General features: G+C 40.7%; 1 protein-coding gene across 1 annotated transcript in view; it reads right to left on the bottom strand.

The window, feature by feature from the left end:
* Positions 1-3,084: 3,084 nt before the first annotated feature.
* The window catches only part of LOC117546947 (collagen alpha-1(XII) chain-like), a gene marked incomplete at its 3' end in the record, with an annotated part of 155,703 nt that continues 138,208 nt past the window's right edge, over positions 3,085-20,579 (bottom strand). Inside the window, 10 exon segments of the mRNA XM_034217385.1 lie at positions 3,085-3,223; positions 3,445-3,483; positions 3,585-3,749; positions 6,240-6,383; positions 6,614-6,737; positions 9,977-10,116; positions 11,328-11,402; positions 12,180-12,332; positions 18,520-18,636; positions 19,603-19,749. Of these exon segments, the coding sequence (XP_034073276.1) occupies positions 3,085-3,223; positions 3,445-3,483; positions 3,585-3,749; positions 6,240-6,383; positions 6,614-6,737; positions 9,977-10,116; positions 11,328-11,402; positions 12,180-12,332; positions 18,520-18,636; positions 19,603-19,749 (1,243 nt within the window).

Consider the following 20,579-nt stretch of genomic DNA (forward strand, 5'->3'; position numbering starts at 1 on the left):
ATCTCGAATACAAAATACAAATATATATAAAAATATGTATATACCTATATATACCCAATCAGCAGACACATGTATACATATGCACACATTAAGACATACATACAATGGCTGATATTGCCATTGCGGTGTACATAATGTTCTCATTCCTGCAGTACACTTCAACCATGCGTCCATTGCTCTGTTAAGTCCATGTTGCCGTGTTGGAGGAGCCGGACACTGTAGCTGCACATGACAAATAAAAAACCTTTGAATTGGAATATGCTACGGTACTTTTAGATAAGTAGACTAACACAGGCTAGTCTTCTTTGAAAGACGACTTTAATGAAGTGTTTCTCTGTTCCATCAGAGCGGATGGTTCTCATCCGTCCGAAGCCACTTCAAGCCTCAGAGTCAGACTGGGTGAACCGGCAGGACTCGAGATGTTTCTCCACATGTGGAATCTGGCAGAGTGAGTTACAGTCAGTCTGTGGGGGGTTGCACTCAGTGGCACTGTTTAAAGAGTGACTGCAGCACTGTTTAAAGAGTGACTGCATGACTTTTTAAAGAGGCTGCATCACTGTTTAAAGAGGCTGCATCACTGTTTAAAGAGTGACTGCATCACTGTTTAAAGAGTGACTGTATCACTGTTTAAAGACAGGTGCAGGACTTTTTAAAGAGGCTGCAGGACTTTTTAAAGAGGCTGCAGGACTGTTTAAAGAGGCTGCAGGACTGTTTAAAGAGAGGCTGCAGGACTGTTTAAAGACAGGCTGCAGGACTGTTTAAAGAGGCTGCAGCACTGTTTAAAGACAAGCTGCATGACTGTTTAAAGACAAGCTGCAGGACTGTTTAAAGACAAGCTGCAGGACTGTTTAAAGACAGGCTGTATGACTGTTTAAAGACAGGCTGTAGGACTGTTTAAAGAGGCTGCAGCTCTGTTTAAAGAGGCTGCAGCACTGTTTAAAGAGTCCCTGCAGCTCTGTTTAAAGAGTCACTGCAGGACTGTTTAAAGAGACGCTGCAGCACTTTTTAAAGACGCTGCAACACTGTTTAAAGACAGGCTGCAGGACTGTTTAAAGTTAAGCTGAAACACTGTTTAAAGAGTCACTGCAGGACTGTTTAAAGAGACGCTGCAGCACTGTTTAAAGACAAGCTGCAGGACTGTTTAAAGAGACGCTGAAGGACTGTTTAAAGAGACGCTGCAGGACTGTTTAAAGAGAGGCTGCAGGACTTTTTAAAGAGGCTGCAGGACTTTTTAAAGAGGCTGCAGGACTGTTTAAAGAGGCTGCAGGACTGTTTAAAGAGAGGCTGCAGGACTGTTTAAAGACAGGCTGCAGGACTGTTTAAAGAGGCTGCAGCACTGTTTAAAGACAAGCTGCATGACTGTTTAAAGACAAGCTGCAGGACTGTTTAAAGACAAGCTGCAGGACTGTTTAAAGACAGGCTGTATGACTGTTTAAAGACAGGCTGTAGGACTGTTTAAAGAGGCTGCAGCTCTGTTTAAAGAGGCTGCAGCACTGTTTAAAGAGTCCCTGCAGCTCTGTTTAAAGAGTCACTGCAGGACTGTTTAAAGAGACGCTGCAGCACTTTTTAAAGACGCTGCAGGACTGTTTAAAGTTAAGCTGAAACACTGTTTAAAGAGTCACTGCAGGACTGTTTAAAGAGACGCTGCAGCACTGTTTAAAGACAAGCTGCAGGACTGTTTAAAGAGACGCTGCAGGACTGTTTAAAGAGACGCTGCGGGACAGTTTAAAGAGAGGCTGCAGGACTGTTTAAAGAGAGGCTGCAGGACTGTTTAAAGAGAGGCTGCAGGACTGTTTAAAGAGAGGCTGCAGGACTGTTTAAAGAGAGGCTGCAGGACTGTTTAAAGAGACGCTGCAGCACTTTTTAAAGACGCTGCAACACTGTTTAAAGACAGGCTGCAGGACTGTTTAAAGTTAAGCTGAAACACTGTTTAAAGAGTCACTGCAGGACTGTTTAAAGAGACGCTGCAGCACTGTTTAAAGACAAGCTGCAGGACTGTTTAAAGAGACGCTGCAGGACTGTTTAAAGAGACGCTGCGGGACAGTTTAAAGAGAGGCTGCAGGACTGTTTAAAGAGAGGCTGCAGGACTGTTTAAAGAGAGGCTGCAGGACTGTTTAAAGAGAGGCTGCAGGACTGTTTAAAGTTAAGCTGAAGCACTGTTTAAAGAGACGCTGCAGGACTGTTTAAAGAGTCACTGCAGGACTGTTTAAAGAGACGCTGCAGCACTCTTTAAAGAGACGCTGCAGGACTGTTTAAAGAGACGCTGCAGGACTGTTTAAAGAGACGCTGCAGGACTGTTTAAAGAGACGCTGCAGCACTCTTTAAAGAGACGCTGCAGGACTGTTTAAAGAGACGCTGCAGGACTGTTTAAAGAGACGCTGCAGCACTCTTTAAAGACAGGCTGCAGCACTGTTTAAAGACCCACATCAACATGTATCCAATAACTGGAATCAAACGTATGAATTTTGTCCCGACTTTAATATATTCTTGTCACTAACTTACAAAGCAAGGTGCAAGCTAGCAAATATAAAGTGATGCCAGCAGCTGCCATAACACATGACGTTGATTCTGAACACGTCTCTCCTCTTGGCTTTTGAGTTTGAGTCACAGGAGTTGCAAATCACTATGAGGTCATCTCAGCTTCTCCAGCCTCGGTCTCAAGACTGTGAATGAAACCTGGTCTGTGCCGGAAGAACATTGATCACCTAACTATCGTAGGAATTGATCTTAAGTCTCAGTACGGCTGTCATTCATCACACCTTTAATACTAAAGACTGGCAACCTTCTGTTCTCTTTCGAGCGGCAGGCGGATGATCCCACTGGAGTTACCGGTTATAATTAGCATGTGTTATGTCCCTTTTGTTTCCTGCTCCTCTGTATACATGACATTGCTTTTTCTGTGTAACTTGGTCACCATCTACTGGTGCAGGACCTCTGGCCTTTCCAGCTGGAAATACATTGATGCTATAACTCTTTGTTAAACAACACAACTTTGGTTTAAGCTTGTATATTAGTTCTTTTCTTAACAGAAGGTGATGAGGTGAGGAATTTCCACCACACTAAACAGCAGATAGATAGACTCACGTGGTTTGCTGGTGGAGGAAAGCGTTTTTGTGCAGCCTGTAGGCCGTGTAGCTGTTGAAGGATCCCGGCTCCATGGAAACACCGGGAACTGAACCGTACATCTTCTCCGTCAGGTTGAACGCCTCCAGCATCCTGAAGCCTGCACACAACAACGAGAAAAGTCAGAGGACACTTTTAAAAAAGATATCAGGTTTTCTGCTTTGATGAATGTCCCGATACAGGAAATATCCCCTCATCTGTGGCTGCCAGAGAACTCACAGCTTCTGAGTTTATTTACATTTTTTAACCAGATGTCCCTGTTTACTCTCCCTCATGCATTCAAATATAATCTAATCTAATATACGTCATGTGTGCACTCACCAGGGGAAGTGAATCCATTCAGGTAAATCAGGGGACACGCTGTGGAACAACAAAAGCCAGACATTTAAGACAATTTACCACAAACACTTTAAAAACTGTTTCCAGGGTATTTTGTGAGAGTAAACGTTGTGCAAACTCACATGACGTTGCAGTTTCACAGATGAAGGTAATCAGGTTTTCCCTGATGGTGTCGAAGGCATCGAAGTCGTCCACCACGAAGACGTGTCTGTCGCTCGGTTTGCTGCCGATCTCCTGCAGCTCCACGAAGTCCACGTCCGCAACACCGATGGCGAACACACTGTAACCTGCAGAGAGGAAGAGGAAGAAGAAGAGTATCATGAATAACAGAGTGGTTTGCACGTTAAGAGGGTGGACGAATGTTGGATCCTCTCAGCTGTTCAGAGAGGGCAAAAGTGCACACATCCTTTACTCAAGTAGAAGTTCAGATACTCATGTTTAAAAGTACTCAGTGAAAGTAGAAGTACTGACTAAACTTCTTTACTCAAGTAAAAGTAAAGAACTTTGAAATGTACTTCAGTAAAAAGTCCCCATAACTAGCAGCTGCTTTAAAGAGTACCTGACCTCCCTTTATATTTAATAGAACAATAATGTCATTGTTAGCTAATGAATGTTTCCATGCTGAACAACGGCAACATGACAACGTTTTCCATTGGTCCCCTTCTTCTTTAGAGAAGACCAGGAAATGATGGATACACGGATCGTGTTCAATCAATAGGCACGCAATGACTCTAAAGCATAATGATCACGCATCAAACACACATTCAGACTAAGGAACCAGCTGTTTGGAGAATGAGAGAAGTAGAAAGTACAAGTATTTGAGTTCAAACATGTAAGAAGTAGAAAGTACAGGTATTTGAGTTCAAATGTAAGAAGTAGAAAGTACAGGTATTGATGTTCAACATGTAAGAAGTAGAAAGTACAGGTATTTGAGTTCAACATGTAAGAATGGCAGAAGTACAGGTATTTGAGTTCAACATGTGAGAAGTAGAAAGTACAGGTATTTGAGTTCAACATGTAGAAGTAGAAAGTAACAGGTATTTGAGTTCAACATGTTAAGAAGTAGAAAGTACAGGTATTTGAGTTCAACATGTGAGAAGTAGAAAGTACAGGTATTTGAGTTCAACATGTAAGAAGTAGAAAGTACAGGTATTTGAGTTCAACATGTAAGAAGTAGAAAGTACAGGTATTTGAGTTCAACATGTAAGAAGTAGAAAGTACAGGTATTTGAGTTCAACATGTAAGAAGTAGAAAGTACAGGTATTTGAGTTTCAACATGTAAGAAGTAGAAAGTACAGTATTTTGAGTTCAACATGTGAAGAAGTAGAAAGTACAGGTATTTGAGTTCAACATGTAAGAAGTAGAAAGTACAGGTATTTGAGTTCAACATGTAAGAAGTAGAAAGTACAGGTATTTGAGTTCAACATGTAAGAAGTAGAAAGTAACAGGTATTTGAGTTCAACATGTAAGAAGTAGAAAGTACAGGTATTTGAGTTCAACATGTAGAAGTAGAAAGTACAGGTATTTGAGTTCAACATGTAAGAAGCTAGAAAGTACAGGTATTTGAGTTCAACATGTGAGAAGTAGAAAGTACAGGTATTTGTGTTCAACATGTGAGAAGTAGAAAGTACAGGTATTTGAGTTCAACATGTAAGAAGTAGAAAGTACAGGTATTTGAGTTCAACATGTAAGAAGTAGAAAGTACAGGTATTTGAGTTCCAACATGTAAGAAGTAGAAAGTTCAGGTATTTGAGTTCAACATGTAAGAAGTAGAAAGTACAGGTATTTGAGTTCAACATGTAAGAAGTAGAAAGTACAGGTATTTGAGTTCAACATGTGAGAAGTAGAAAGTACAGGTATTTGTGTTCAACATGTAAGAAGTAGAAAGTACAGGTATTTGTGTTCAACATGTAAGAAGTAGAAAGTACAGGTATTTGAGTTCAACATGTGAGAAGTAGAAAGTACAGGTATTTGTGTTCAACATGAGAGAAGTAGAAAGTACAGGTATTTGGTTCAACATGTAAGAAGTAGAAAGTACAGGTATTTGAGTTCAACATGTGAGAAGTAGAAAGTACAGGTATTTGTGTTCAACATGAGAGAAGTAGAAAGTACAGGTATTTGAGTTCAACATGTAAGAAGTAGAAAGTACAGGTATTTGAGTTCAACATGTAAGAAGTAGAAAGTACAGGTATTTGGGTTCAACATGTAAGAAGTAGAAAGTACAGGTATTTGTGTTCAACATGTAAGAAGTAGAAAGTACAGGTATTTGAGTTCAACATGTAAGAAGTAGAAAGTACAGGTATTTGAGTTCAACATGTGAGAAGTAGAAAGTACAGGTATTTGAGTTCAACATGTGAGAAGTAGAAAGTACAGGTATTTGAGTTCAACATGTAAGAAGTAGAAAGTACAGGTATTTGAGTTCAACATGTGAGAAGTAGAAAGTACAGGTATTTGTGTTCAACATGTGAGAAGTAGAAAGTACAGGTATTTGAGTTCAACATGTAAGAAGTAGAAAGTACAGGTATTTGAGTTCAACATGTGAGAAGTAGAAAGTACAGGTATTTGAGTTCAACATGTAAGAAGTAGAAAGTACAGGTATTTGAGTTCAACATGTGAGAAGTAGAAAGTACAGGTATTTGTGTTCAAAGTGTAAGAAGTCAAAGTAAAAGTCATCAGAAAAATAAGTAGTGGAGTAAAGTACTGATACCAGAAACATGTACTTAAGTACAGTAACTAAGTATTTGTACTCCACTACTTCCCATCCCTCAGTTGTTTACCTGCGTGCTGCAGCTTGGCGGCGCTCTTCTTCACTTCGTCCTGAGAGCGTCCGTCAGTGATGGTCACCACCACTTTCGGGACGTTCCTCCTCATCCCGTTCTCCATGGAGAAGGCTTTCTCATAGGTGTGTTTCAGAGCCATGCCTGTTGAAGGAACAGAGGAAAACTGAGTCAGAAAAACATCTAATTACAGTGTTTGTCTCTGATCTCAGGTGTGTGAGCGCACTATTTCTATTTTATTTGTATTTACTTGCACATCTCCAAACATTCTCTTGCACTATTGTATCTGTTTTATTTGTTTTATGTCCTATATATATGATATGTCTACACTGTAGTTTCTGTACACATGATGATAAAGCCTTGAATCTTGAAACCTGTCTTGGTGTTTCCTCCTTGGTAGTGGATCTGATTAATAGCCGACATGGCGATGCCTTTGTCTCTGTAAGCATTCAGCCTGAACTCCGTCTTCGCCTCGTCGCTGTACTGCACAAAGGACACCTGAGAGGAGGAGTCACAGGAAGTCAGGACACATACAGTCAGATATACACAAGTGGAGTTATTAAGAACTACAAGTCCCACGTTAAGACAGGACAGTGGAAAGAGGACCCATTAGCATTTTTGGCATTTGGACTTCCCGTATTGTACATTTATTATCTTTTTAATCTAAACACTTATTGCTCATCTGTCCGTCCTGTGAGAGGGATCCTCTTCTGTTACTCTCCACGAAGTTTACAGCTTTTTTCCCCGTTAATTGTGTGGTTTCTTTGTTTCTTTTTTTAATAATGAGCTAGATAAATAACATTTGATTTGATCTGTCTTGCTTTTCGAAGAACTACAAGTCCCACGTTAGGAAAGGACAGTTGAAGTAGACGTCCAACAGAAAGAACTACAAGTCCCACGTTAAGAAAGGACAGTTGAAGTAGACGTCCAACAGAAAGAACTACAAGTCCCACGTTAAGAAAGGACAGTTGAAGTAGACGTCCAACAGAAAGAACTACAAGTCCCACATTAAGAAAGGACAGTTGAAGTAGACGTCCAAAAGAAAGAACTACAAGTCCCACATTAAGAAAGGACAGTTGAAGTAGACGTCCAACAGAAAGAACTACAAGTCCCACGTTAAGAAAGGACAGTTGAAGTAGACGTCCAAAAGAAAGAACTACAAGTCCCACGTTAAGAAAGGACAGTTGAAGTAGACGTCCAAAAGAAAGAACTACAAGTCCCACGTTAAGAAAGGACAGTTGAAGTAGACGTCCAACAGAAAGAACTACAAGTCCCACGTTAAGAAAGGACAGTTGAAGTAGACGTCCAACAGAAAGAACTACAAGTCCCACGTTAAGAAAGGACAGTTGAAGTAGACGTCCAACAGAAAGAACTACAAGTCCCACATTAAGAAAGGACAGTTGAAGTAGACGTCCAAAAGAAAGAACTACAAGTCCCACATTAAGAAAGGACAGTTGAAGTAGACGTCCAACAGAAAGAACTACAAGTCCCACGTTAAGAAAGGACAGTTGAAGTAGACGTCAAAAAGAAAGAACTACAAGTCCCACGTTAAGAAAGGACAGTTGAAGTAGACGTCCAAAAGAAAGAACTACAAGTCCCACGTTAAAGAAAGGACAGTTGAAGTAGACGTCCAAAAGAAAGAACTACAAGTCCCACGTTAAGAAAGGACAGTTGAAGTAGACGTCTAAAAGAAAGAACTACAAGTCCCACGTTAAGAAAGGACAGTTGAAGTAGACGTCCAAAAGAAAGAACTACAAGTCCCACGTTAAGAAAGGACAGTTGAAGTAGACGTCCAAAAGAAAGAACTACAAGTCCCACGTTAAGAAAGGACAGTTGAAGTAGACGTCTAAAAGAAAGAACTACAAGTCCCACATTAAGAAAGGACAGTTGAAGTAGACGTCCAACAGAAAGAACTACAAGTCCCACGTTAAGAAAGGACAGTTGAAGTAGACGTCTAAAAGAAAGAACTACAAGTCCCACATTAAGAAAGGACAGTTGAAGTAGACGTCCAACAGAAAGAACTACAAGTCCCACGTTAAGAAAGGACAGTTGAAGTAGACGTCTAAAAGAAAGAACTACAAGTCCCACGTTAAGAAAGGACAGTTGAAGTAGACGTCTAAAAGAAAGAACTACAAGTCCCACGTTAAGAAAGGACAGTTGAAGTAGACGTCAAAAAGAAAGAACTACAAGTCCCACGTTAAGAAAGGACAGTTGAAGTAGACGTCCAAAAGAAAGAACTACAAGTCCCACGTTAAGAAAGGACAGTTGAAGTAGACGTCCAAAAGAAAGAACTACAAGTCCCACGTTAAGAAAGGACAGTTGAAGTAGACGTCCAAAAGAAAGAACTACAAGTCCCACGTTAAGAAAGGACAGTTGAAGTAGACGTCCAAAAGAAAGAACTACAAGTCCCACGTTAAGAAAGGACAGTTGAAGTAGACGTCTAAAAGAAAGAACTACAAGTCCCACGTTAAGAAAGGACAGTTGAAGTAGACGTCCAAAAGAAAGAACTACAAGTCCCACGTTAAGAAAGGACAGTTGAAGTAGACGTCTAAAAGAAAGAACTACAAGTCCCACGTTAAGAAAGGACAGTTGAAGTAGATGTCCAAAAGAAAGAACTACAAGTCCCACGTTAAGAAAGGACAGTTGAAGTAGATGTCCAAAAGAAAGAACTACAAGTCCCACATTAAGAAAGGACAGTTGAAGTAGATGTCCAAAAGAAAGAACTACAAGTCCCACGTTAAGAAAGGACAGTTGAAGTAGATGTCCAAAAGAAAGAACTACAAGTCCCACGTTAAGAAAGGACAGTTGAAGTAGACGTCCAAAAGAAAGAACTACAAGTCCCACGTTAAGAAAGGACAGTTGAAGTAGACGTCCAAAGAAAGAACTACAAGTCCCACGTTAAGAAAGGACAGTTGAAGTAGACGTCCAAAGAAAGAACTACAAGTCCCACGTTAAGAAAGGACAGTTGAAGTAGACGTCCAAAAGAAAGAACTACAAGTCCCACGTTAAGAAAGGACAGTTGAAGTAGACGTCCAACAGAAAGAACTACAAGTCCCACATTAAGAAAGGACAGTTGAAGTAGACGTCTAAAAGAAAGAACTACAAGTCCCACGTTAAGAAAGGACAGTTGAAGTAGACGTCCAAAGAAAGAACTACAAGTCCCACGTTAAGAAGGACAGTTGAAGTAGACGTCCAAAAGAAAGAACTACAAGTCCCACGTTAAGAAAGGACAGTTGAAGTAGACGTCCAAAAGAAAGAACTACAAGTCCCACGTTAAGAAAGGACAGTTGAAGTAGACGTCCAAAGAAAGAACTACAAGTCCCACGTTAAGAAAGGACAGTTGAAGTAGACGTCCAAAAGAAAGAACTACAAGTCCCACGTTAAGAAAGGACAGTTGAAGTAGACGTCCAAAAGAAAGAACTACAAGTCCCACGTTAAGAAAGGACAGTTGAAGTAGACGTCCAAAAGAAAGAACTACAAGTCCCACGTTAAGAAAGGACAGTTGAAGTAGACGTCCAAAAGAAAGAACTACAAGTCCCACGTTAAGAAAGGACAGTTGAAGTAGACGTCTAAAAGAAAGAACTACAAGTCCCACGTTAAGAAAGGACAGTTGTTCTCCCTGAAGTTTACAGCGTTTTTCCCGTTAATTGTATGGTTTCTTTGGGATTTCTTGTAATATTGGGCTTTATAAATACAATTTGATTTGATCTGTCTTGTTATTAGCTGAAAACACAGACCTGCATCCCTGAGGGTCCGACCATATCGAAGGCAGAGACCATGCCGGAGACAAAGTGCACGACTTTCCGGAAGCTCTCTTCTCCGATGCTCCACGATCCATCGATGAGGAACACCACATCTGCTTTGGCCCCTTTGCAAACTGAGGCGAGAACAAAACAAGTCGATGAGGATCTTCAAACACACACACACACACACACACACACACACAAACACACACACACACACACACACACACACACACACACTGGCAGAGAGATTGGCATCCTCACATGGCATCATTATTGTTTGCGAGCTGCAGAGCGTTAAAAATAATCCGCTGAAAGCATGCAACGCAACATGTGATTGAGGAAAACGACGGGGATGGGGGTCATGTTTAGTAATTAGGGGCTTCTCTGATAAAAATATAAAACCACTGGGGATCAAAACAAGCCACATTTGGCCACCAGAAGGTAAAGTCGTTAATGGATTCCTCTCAGACGGATTGGGTAAAAGGCTGTGATTAATCTGTGCCTCATGTGGCGCTGCACAGTAATCTCCTTTATCTTCTTCCTCGGGGACGGACATTTGTCTATAAGTTTTACACATAAGCAAGACTCAAACAGGTTCTCTGGACGGGTCTATCCTCCGTTTAACAGTGTGGGTTCTCCCTGTAAACACGTGGCAGGGATTCATTCACCGCTGGCATGAATCTGGTCCAGAACGAGACAGCGTTCAAACCGTCGACTCGGCCAAAACGCTGCAACGAGGAGTTTCTAATCGAATGCAGAGACTAGATCTGTCCAGTTCTGAAGAGGATTCAGAGTTTCCTCAAGGACTCGTTGGCATTTTACTCAAGTATTTGACTTAGTTGCACTCCACTAGTTCTACTTGACTACCTTTCAGAGGCAAATCATGCTTTTAATCCACTATTTAACACTCATAGTGACTAGGTACTGTGTGCTTATACAAACACATGCTATTCTGATATGGTATATTGCAGTACTTCTCATCTACACAGTATTTAAAGTATCTACATTTGCTCCACTTCGACAAACGACCGTACTAAAAGGCCCTTACATGTATACAAACAGGCTCATTGAACCATGAATGTTGTTTATTATTCAAAGAAAGTGTAATGATGTCTGATAAAAGGATTATTACTAAGACCCTTACCTTACCTTGCTAGTGGGAAGGGGTTTAGGGAAGTATTTAATCTCCTAAGTATTTAAATCTGATGACGAAAATTGTTGTTTTTTTAACAAAAACTTGACCTAAGAAGTAAGAGTTTCCTTCGATTACATCAGGACTAAATGCACAGACTTCTAGTCAACTTTGACAAAGGAATTAGACCAGATCAAATTATATTCTCACCTGCCCATGCGGGGGGGATGGTGGGAGGAGGGGAAGGTGTTGGTGGGAGCGTTGGAGCTGGAGTGGGCTTCACCACTGCAGGAAAAAATAACATTTACACCAACATACGTGAGATAAATACAGAACAACAGTAAACAGTGTGTGGGGGTGAAGTCATTGTTTGGATGTGAGGGGGGGGGTAACTTCATATCACACACACACACACATCAAATGTCATGTCCATGACGTATTAACTGCGATCAGGTTTGTCTTTTAAAAGTTTAGCGTGGTTTTAGTGTCTGTTTTTCTATCAGAGACGTAGAGGCTGCAGGTTAATGTTCAATTAAGCCTCTTATTGCAGAAATATATCATATCTTTTTTTATATAATAAGAAAGAATAACAGCAAAAGTACAATGAAGTAAAAATAATTAGCAATATGTGTGCATTTTATATTAAAACATATCAATCTTACCCATTTCTGATTGTTACAATGCATTGAAACACGTCTTGTTGGTGTCAATACGTTTGATTTAAGAAGTATAACGTAGTGGAAAATGGAAATACTCAAGTACCTCAAAATTGTATTTAAATTAACTAGAGTACCTTAATTACTTTCCACCACTGCTTATCCTACAATTTGTATTTTATTATTACATTGTTGGAGGACCTCAGGTCAGAATAATTTCGTTGCCATTTCTACTCTGTAGCTGCTGAGCATCTGACAATACAACCTTTGAATCTTTGAATCTTGAATCTTTGGCAGACTGATGGTTAACTAAAGCCTTTCTTTGAAGGTTCTTTGAGAAATGTCTGTAGATTAGATTAAAAAAAAAACCTGAATCTTAGGAGTAAAACTTCAGTTTCACACTCACATGTCCTCTCCTTGGCGCTGACCCCAGGACCCTCCAGATTTGGGGTCTGCACGAAGACGGTGGCGGTGTAGAGAGCGTCGGGAGAGAGACCGTCGAAACAGTGCTGAGGAAGACCGGCTCGGATGGTGATCTCATGCTGACCCTTACTGGAGGCTGCAGAGGGAAGGAGACATATTTATTATCAGAGGAATCAGAATTAAAACACATGATCGTTCTGAAAGAAAATACACATTGAATCAATGCTTCGCCTGCTCTAAGGGATTCCAATACCGCTTTGTTGTGTTGGTACTACTGGTTGCTTTTACTTTGCACTGCTTTATCAACCTTTACTTACCAAATAAACTGTTTCTAACCTTTAATATGAAATACTCTTAACACTTTTTCAGGTTAGAAACGTACCATTTATATAACTAATACAAGTTTATCCAAATAACACTTATTAGGGAATTACAACTGGGAGAAGCTGCTGGCTAAAAGAAAAAAGCACTAATCCGCACTGCATGTTTAACCTTAGGGTAGTCGTTTGAATCATGAGAGCCACCAATTTGGCAAAAACTACAAGCTAACTAGCTTAAAATGGCTAGCTAGCTTGTTAGCTAGGTAGTTGTATATATGTGCCAGATTTGCTCCAGTTTGTGACTCTTACAACCTCAGACCCAGTGCCTGGATACGGGTCCAGGTTCCTGCCGTGACTGAGGCTGGGAAAAGGAGTCTTTTTCATTACGGTCCTTGGTCTTGGAACGACCTTCAATCAAGCCTCAAACTGACGGCACTTGTCCCTATAGCATTTTTTAAATTGAAGTTGTCTGAAGTCCTTACCACCAGCTGCTCTTGCAGTAATAAGTAGTGCACCTTTCTTACTGTCCTAATGTGCTCAATGTAGTGACTGCTTTTGTTTACTTTTACATTACATTACATTTAGCTGGCGCTTTTATCCAAAGTGACTTACAATAAGTACATTCGACCAGGAAGACACAACCTTGAAGAAAACAGAATCATAAAGTACATCAGGTTTCATAGAGCCAAACATTTCAAGTGCTACTCAACTGGCTTTAGGTAAGCCAGTCCTTTATTAGTATAAAAGTGCTTTGTTAATAGTTCTAACGCTCGAAGTGGAGTCGAAAGAGATGAGTTTTCAGTCTGGAAGGTGTGTAAGCTATCTGCTGTCCTGATGTCAATGGGGAGCTCATTCCACCATCTTGGAGCCAGGACAGCAAACCCACGTGTTTTCGCCGATGGGAACTTGGGTCCCCTTCGCAGCGAGGGCGCAACGAGTCGTTTGGCTGATGCAGAGCGTAGTGCACGCGCTGGGGTGTACGGTTTTAACCATGTCCTGGATGTAGGAAGGGCCAGATCCATTCACAGCATGGTACGCAAGTACCAGTGTCTTGAAGTGGATTCTAGTAGCTACTTAGTTGTGTTCTCTGTATTTTTTATGTTCGTGTTATGTGTAACGTTGCTGCCTTCTTGGCCAGGTCAGCATTGAAAATGAGATTGTATCTCAATGCTTTTTATCTGGTTAAATAAAAAATAAAAAGTTAACGTAAGCTATAGTTTGTTGAGTGGTCGTTTGCTAGCTGGCTTTTTAGAAATAAAGCTTACTTTTGCTAGTTAGCTTGTTATATACATAGCGGACATTTGCTAGTTAGCAAGATAAATGAAAGCTTTAGCGCAAGTTCAATAAGGAAGACCTAACTCGAGTCACTCACACGTCACTCTATGGCTCCCTTCCCCCCTCATTAAATATGAGGGCGTCACGCCTCAGCAGCCAATCGCTGCACATGCTAAATGCCTTAAATGCCTGCTCTTCCTCCCTGTCAGTTGTCATTGCAGATGATCACACGCAACCCGCCTCCACCCCTCTCGCCTCCTGTCTCCTTCAGGACAAAGCTAAACCTTCCTCCTTCAGACCGGTCTCACCTACTCATCACCACCACCAGTGTCTAGACCCCGGGGATTTCATCGGAGCGGTGCTTTCCCTCCTGAATGATTATCCTGCAAACCGGGGCCTAATCGCCAAACACCATTACATTCTCCTGTTGTATTATCATGGCAATCATTTCATTCATATGACGTGTAAACAATAAATATGTAATTTTTACATCACGTCTCTCCGGTTTGAACTAACGTTCTCTAGCTAAATAGCACACTGACAGTTTCACTGAATTCAGTCCCTAGGTTAGCTTTTATAAATGTATATATGTTTGCTTATTTTAGGGGATAGGCTATACAGATAGTTCGCCTCCTACTAGATTACTGCAGTTGACTTTCAAACTGTTGATTTGGTATTGAATTCAAAGACACACGTGTTTTAAGACCTAAACTAGTTACATTGGATCATGGATCATTTTCATGGGACTTATTCATCAGCTCGATTAAACTCAAAGGGAAAATATACTCAGTGGGGAAAGAGAAAAGGACATTTTGAGGCAGACAAGAAGCAGACTTCTCTTAGATTGCTGACAAGTCTCAGCTCCAGACTTGTAAATCGCACCCAGCAGGTTTTAAACTCTTTTTCAGCTCTGAATCACCATTGAAGATGGGTGGTGAAAATGAAGATGTTTATTCATGATATGTGTCTCCAGGGGTGTCATTAATGATAATTACCAATGACTCAAGGATTACTTCCCCAGGTGCTAACATTTCAGCCTCTTAAAGCCAACATCTGGATCTAAATGTTGGCAGCTTCAGGCGGTTTCTCAGCTTTTCGGCTCCATTTGAGTCCGATTAATGTAGTGAGGATTCATTCTTAGTTTGTTTCAGCAATGTGGCATCTTTGGAGCTACCTATAAGAGCCCAGACAACTTTCGATATTATAAGTTAGATTTGAGTTTCACTTTCACTCAAAATCCTTCTCGACTGTTTACTCGTTGTTTTGTATTATTTATTTATGATTGTTGTGAAACGTTTGGTATCCACTGCGATAAATGACATCTAATTAGATTTAATTCTGATTATAAAATAGGCACAGCCTTTGAGTTTATGACTTCATCTTTTGTTGCTTTTAGTTTTTATTTGTCTTAAACACTTTTCCAATTCTTATTTTGAAAAATGCTCCAGAATAAATTAAAGTTACATAAAAAGTCATTTCAGTCGTGTCTCATTTGTCTGCATTTTGTATGTATTAGTTGCATCAGAGTTGCCGTGTCTTCTGTTTGGTTGCTAACGGAGGTAAATAAACGATTAGAAAATGCTGCTTAAATTCTACTCAGTGAAGAAGAAACACAACAACTGGCCTTCTCTGTGAACTGTTTACATCTCTGCAGGGCGGGGAGTGATATATTGATAATTAGGTTTCCTATTTACACAGTAAGCACAAACAAACAAAGTGTGTTTACGTGATGATCGCTGCTTTTTCAGTGTTTTCCGACCTCAAATGTCCTCACTGTGTTAAATGACAGCGGCTCTGGTGATGCAACTCTTGGAGAATGAGCTCTGTAATATCAACAAGTTATGATGGTGGACACCTAGTATAAATTGTTCTGAGAAAAACATTCCTCCCGGTCAGATCGACTCCAAAACAGTGGCCCTCGTTTATCAAGATAGACAAAATATAATCCGGAGATATTTCAGCTGGGAATTAGATCATGCTTAAAGAACTGGCAGCCACATGCTCTCCTTCTAACCGCTGTTTCCATGGCTTTAAATACGCAGGAAATATCTGCTTTTTCCACGTCTCACCACCGTCTGTTTGCATTTCCACTTGAGGACAAACACTGTGTGATTTGTTGACGAGAGGGAGGACTTCTGATCTTCTGCTAGCGGTTATCGTCTGTCTCACGCTATAGCAGACACGTATTTACTCTGGCAGCCCGTCACAGAGGCCCTAACGTCTAATAACTACCATAAAGATGTTTAAATACAGATGCTGCCTCGCTGGTTTTTCCTACCGCCAACCGGTGTCCATGTGAGAATATGAAGCAGATGGAATCGCCGTAATTTAAAAGGATGTAATCATTAGAAAGAGACACAATTAAAGCTCTTCAAAGCGTCCGACCATCGCCAAAAACCTGCATCCTGCTTTGAGTAATAATCACAATGAGGCTGAAGATAAACAGGACAACACAACGTCTAAAATCTGCATCCTTGGCACAGAGGTGATCTCATCTGGAGATTTGACTCTAAACATCTGCCTGGACTCGTAATGCAAACTTTAAAGCATGCATCGAGTCAAACAAGTCACCTCGGCACGGGCGACTGTGGCTGCGAGGGAGTGTGGTCGTCTTTCAACCAGAAGGTTGTGGGTTCGATCCCAGCCCATGCAGTCAACATGTCGATGTGTCCTTGGGCGAGATACTTAACCCTGAGTTGCTCCCGATGGCCAACGGTGTGTGAATGTTAGGTCCTAGAGTAAGTGGTACTGCTCTGTATGAATGGGTGAATGACATAGTATGTAAAGCTCTTTGAGGGGTCGTAAAGACTGGATAAAGCGTTATATACATGTACATATGTTATATATATGTACAGTCCATTTACCATTTACCTCGGATCAGGATCTGAGAGGAAACCTACACACATGAGTCTGATGTATCTGCAGCAGGTCGAGGTAAAGGCCATCACAGCTATGTTGTTTTATTGTTAAAGGCGGTTGGTAATCACCCTAAAATGCCACAAAACTAGGGCTGTCAAACGATTACAATTTTTAATCAGATTAATCGCAGCTTAAAAATGAATGAATCAGATTAATCACCATTCGAACTATGTCCAAAATATTCCATTTCTTTATGTATATTCTTGTGGGAATGGAAAGATAAATGAAAGAAGGATATATCCATTTCACATACAGTATCTATGTTTATTATAACATTGTTCTGTGTGTCAAAATGAAAGTCAGCCCACACACCTATCAATCATCAAACCGTGGGGTCTTATTTCATTACGTGTTGGTTTCTATCAACACGTAATGTTGTATCGATGTATATAGAGATGTACTACAGCAAAAGTATTCTCCGTCGGGACTTCCTGCAACAACACCACGCCGTTATCTTGATTCTGATTGGCCAGAAGACATTATCAAAGATGTTCTATTGAGAAGACGATCACTACGTGACAAAAGTTTTCAAAACCGTTTCTGGTCTTCGGTATTTCCAGACAAGTGGCTGAAATCAATCTTACTAACTGCTGTCTGTGCAATTTACTCCGCTCGAGTTGGCAGACTTTATTTTGCTTACTTTAACATCATTTTTCATGGTGGGGCTAAGCCATTTCTTGGTATGGGTGTAGCCTACCCCAGCCAGACCCTGGCGCTGCCACTGGTGGCACGTATGGGGCGGGCCATTCTGCACATGCGTTAAATGCGTTAAATATTTGAACGCAATTAATTCAAAAAATGAATTACCGCCGTTAACGCGATAATTTTGACAGCATTACCAAAAACATTTTCTGCTTCCAGTGTCTTCAAATAGAAGGTCTGCAAATGTACTATCTGGAAAAGCAGCACAGTCACATTTGAGCCTTTTATTAGCAAACTGATGAATAGCTGGACGTTGTAGTAGTTAACTTTCCTAAAGGCAATGCTCTGTATTATAAAATAACAGAATATAATGTATATGAAATGTTTGTGTGTGAAGGGTGAGATTGGGGACGACAGATGGAAATGAGCCAATAGCTAAATCCAGAATGAATCATGTTGTCTCTTTTTGAGATGAATATATGGTCCTTGTTTACGAAAGACATAATAATATGACAGCACTTAGCAAGAAGCAAGATATGGTGTGAGATCCAGGAGGAGATGTAGTGTCAAAGATAGCAACAATGATACATGTGACATCAATGGGGGCTACACTTCTCTACCATAAGACATGAACACTGACCGGCTGTTGATATCTCGTGGGCTTATGTTTTGAATCTGTGAGACTCTGCTTAAAACATGGAGTGTTGCTGAACAGATCCAGAGCTATAACCTGGACTTTTGTGAGAAAAAAACAACCAAAACATCCTAAACCTTCAGAAAAGGGAACTCCAAATGGGGCTTACGGTCTGCAGGGTGGAGTTTGATGTGGTGCGAAGTTAATGAGCACATGTGTTCATTAAAACATCACACACATCTCAAGTAGAAACAAAAGCCAATGTAAAAAGATGGGTCTTCAGTTGTTTTCTGAAAGCTTCAACAGGCCCTGGTCTGAAAACCTAAGGGACCTACTGGCGATGTGGACAAGGTCACTATATGTTGCAGCAGCATAAAAAGACAAGGCATTGTACATTAGAGAAATCAAAAGACTAGAAATAAACAATCATAAATGTAATAAAATATATATTAGAAGATAAATATAATCAAAGCAAAGAGAGGGAACTCCAAATGTGTCTTCAGTGTGTGTTCAGTGATATTGGAGGGACTTACGGTCTGAAGGGTGCAGTTTGATGCGGTACGAAGTGGCCGCTCTGTGAGGAGCCCACTTGATGCAGAACTTGTCGTGGTCCACGTCGAACGTCTCAATGTTCGTCACGTTCAGGTACACTGCAGAGCACAGGGAGTCACACTTAATATATCAGAGTATCTATAAGCCACTATTGAGCAGCATATCTGTACGTACGGTCCTGGGCATCAATTCTGTGCAATTTGACCTTTAACATCTCACACACTCTCACACACTCAAATCCAGCGCCAGACACTTTTTACGCTGCTATGGATTTTTCTCAGTTTTGGAAGTGACTGTTATTTTGTTTGATTGTTGTGCTTTTATTTATGTATTAATGTGTGTATATGTTCAAATATGTCAGTTGATTGTGTATATATATAGGTATATATATATATATATATATATATAGGTATATATATTTGTATAGATATTTTTATATATAATAAATACATGTATCCTGATATTGAAGCTCAAGCTGTTGACATTTAAGTATTCAGAAAAATACAGAATTTTGGGAAAAAAGTCAGAATTTTGAGATTTTGAGAAAAAAGTCAGAATTTTGAGATTTAGAGAAAAATGTCAGAATTTTTTAGAGAAAGTAAACATTTGAGGAAAAAGACAGAATTTTGAGATTTTGAGAAAAAAGACAGAATTTTGAGATTTTGAGAAAAAAGTCAGAATTTTTAGATTTTGAGTAAAAAGTCAGAATTTTTAGAGAAAGTAAACATTTGAGGAAAAAGGCTGAATTTTCAGATTTTCAGAAAAAAGCCAACATTTTGAGAACAAACTCAGTATTTTGTACATGACGTATGATTACCTACAAGAACTGGTATTCCTCCATCTTGTGACTGTGTAACTCCCTCACTTGTATATCAGCATGTGAAGGACACTGTTCAGGAACTAGCTGATGCTCTGTATGTGATGACTACTTCCATTCTGGAGAGGATCATAAATACATGGATCCTGAGGTTGAAGCTCAAGCCGGTGACGAGTGAGAGTTTTCTAACAATAACGGTCTATGTTGTTGACTTGTTCTTGACAGTAGGACTTGTTATTGAACCTACGTGTTGTTCCCTGTCCTGGCAGAGGGTCGCTCATGCCTCCGAAGTACTGAGCGACAACCTTCAGGTCGTAGGGGGTGCCAGGCAGCAGGTTGTGCAGAGTGTACGACGTCACGTCACCCACGAAGAAATCCATGGGCGTCGATGTGCCTGGAAAACAGACAAAAAGAGATTAAAACATGCAGGATTTATTCATGAATAATTACCAAACCAAACTCTTCTCATAGTCAAAACAACTACTCCTTTAGCTTAGCGGTGGTGACGTGAAGTCATGTGACCGTGCTGTAGTTCCTTTATAGCCCAACATTAGCCACCTTTAGCTTAGCGGTGGTGACGTGAAGTCATGTGGCCGTGCTGTAGTTCCTTTATAGCCCAACATTAGCCACCTTTAGCTTAGCGGTGGTGACGTGAAGTCATGTGGCCGTGCTGTAGTTCCTTTATAGCCCAACATTAGCCACCTTTAGCTTAGCGGTGGTGACGTGAAGTCATGTGACCGTGCTGTAGTTCCTTTATAGCCCAACATTAGCCACCTTTAGCTTAGCGGTGGTGACGTGAAGTCATGTGACCGTTCTGTAGTTCCTTTATAGCCCAACATTAGCCACCTTTAGCTTAGCGGTGATGACGTGAAGTCATGTGACCGTGCTGTAGTTCCTTTATAACCCAACATTAGCCACCTTTAGCTTAGCGGTGGTGAAGTGAAGTCATGTGACCGTACTGTACTGTAGTTCCTTTATAGCCCAACATTAGCCACCTTTAGCTTAGCGGTGGTGACGTGAAGTCATGTGACCGTGCTGTAGTTCCTTTATAGCCCAACATTAGCCTCCTTTAGCTTAGCAGTGGTGACGTGAAGTCATGTGGCCGTACTGTAGTTCCTTTATAGCCCAACATTAGCCACCTTTAGCTTAGCGGTGGTGACGTGAAGTCATGTGGCCGTACTGTAGTTCCTTTATAGCCCAACATTAGCCACCTTTAGCTTAGCG

Source organism: Gymnodraco acuticeps, unplaced genomic scaffold (genome assembly GCF_902827175.1).
Source record: "Gymnodraco acuticeps unplaced genomic scaffold, fGymAcu1.1, whole genome shotgun sequence".
NCBI classification, from domain to species: Eukaryota; Metazoa; Chordata; class Actinopteri; order Perciformes; family Bathydraconidae; genus Gymnodraco; species Gymnodraco acuticeps.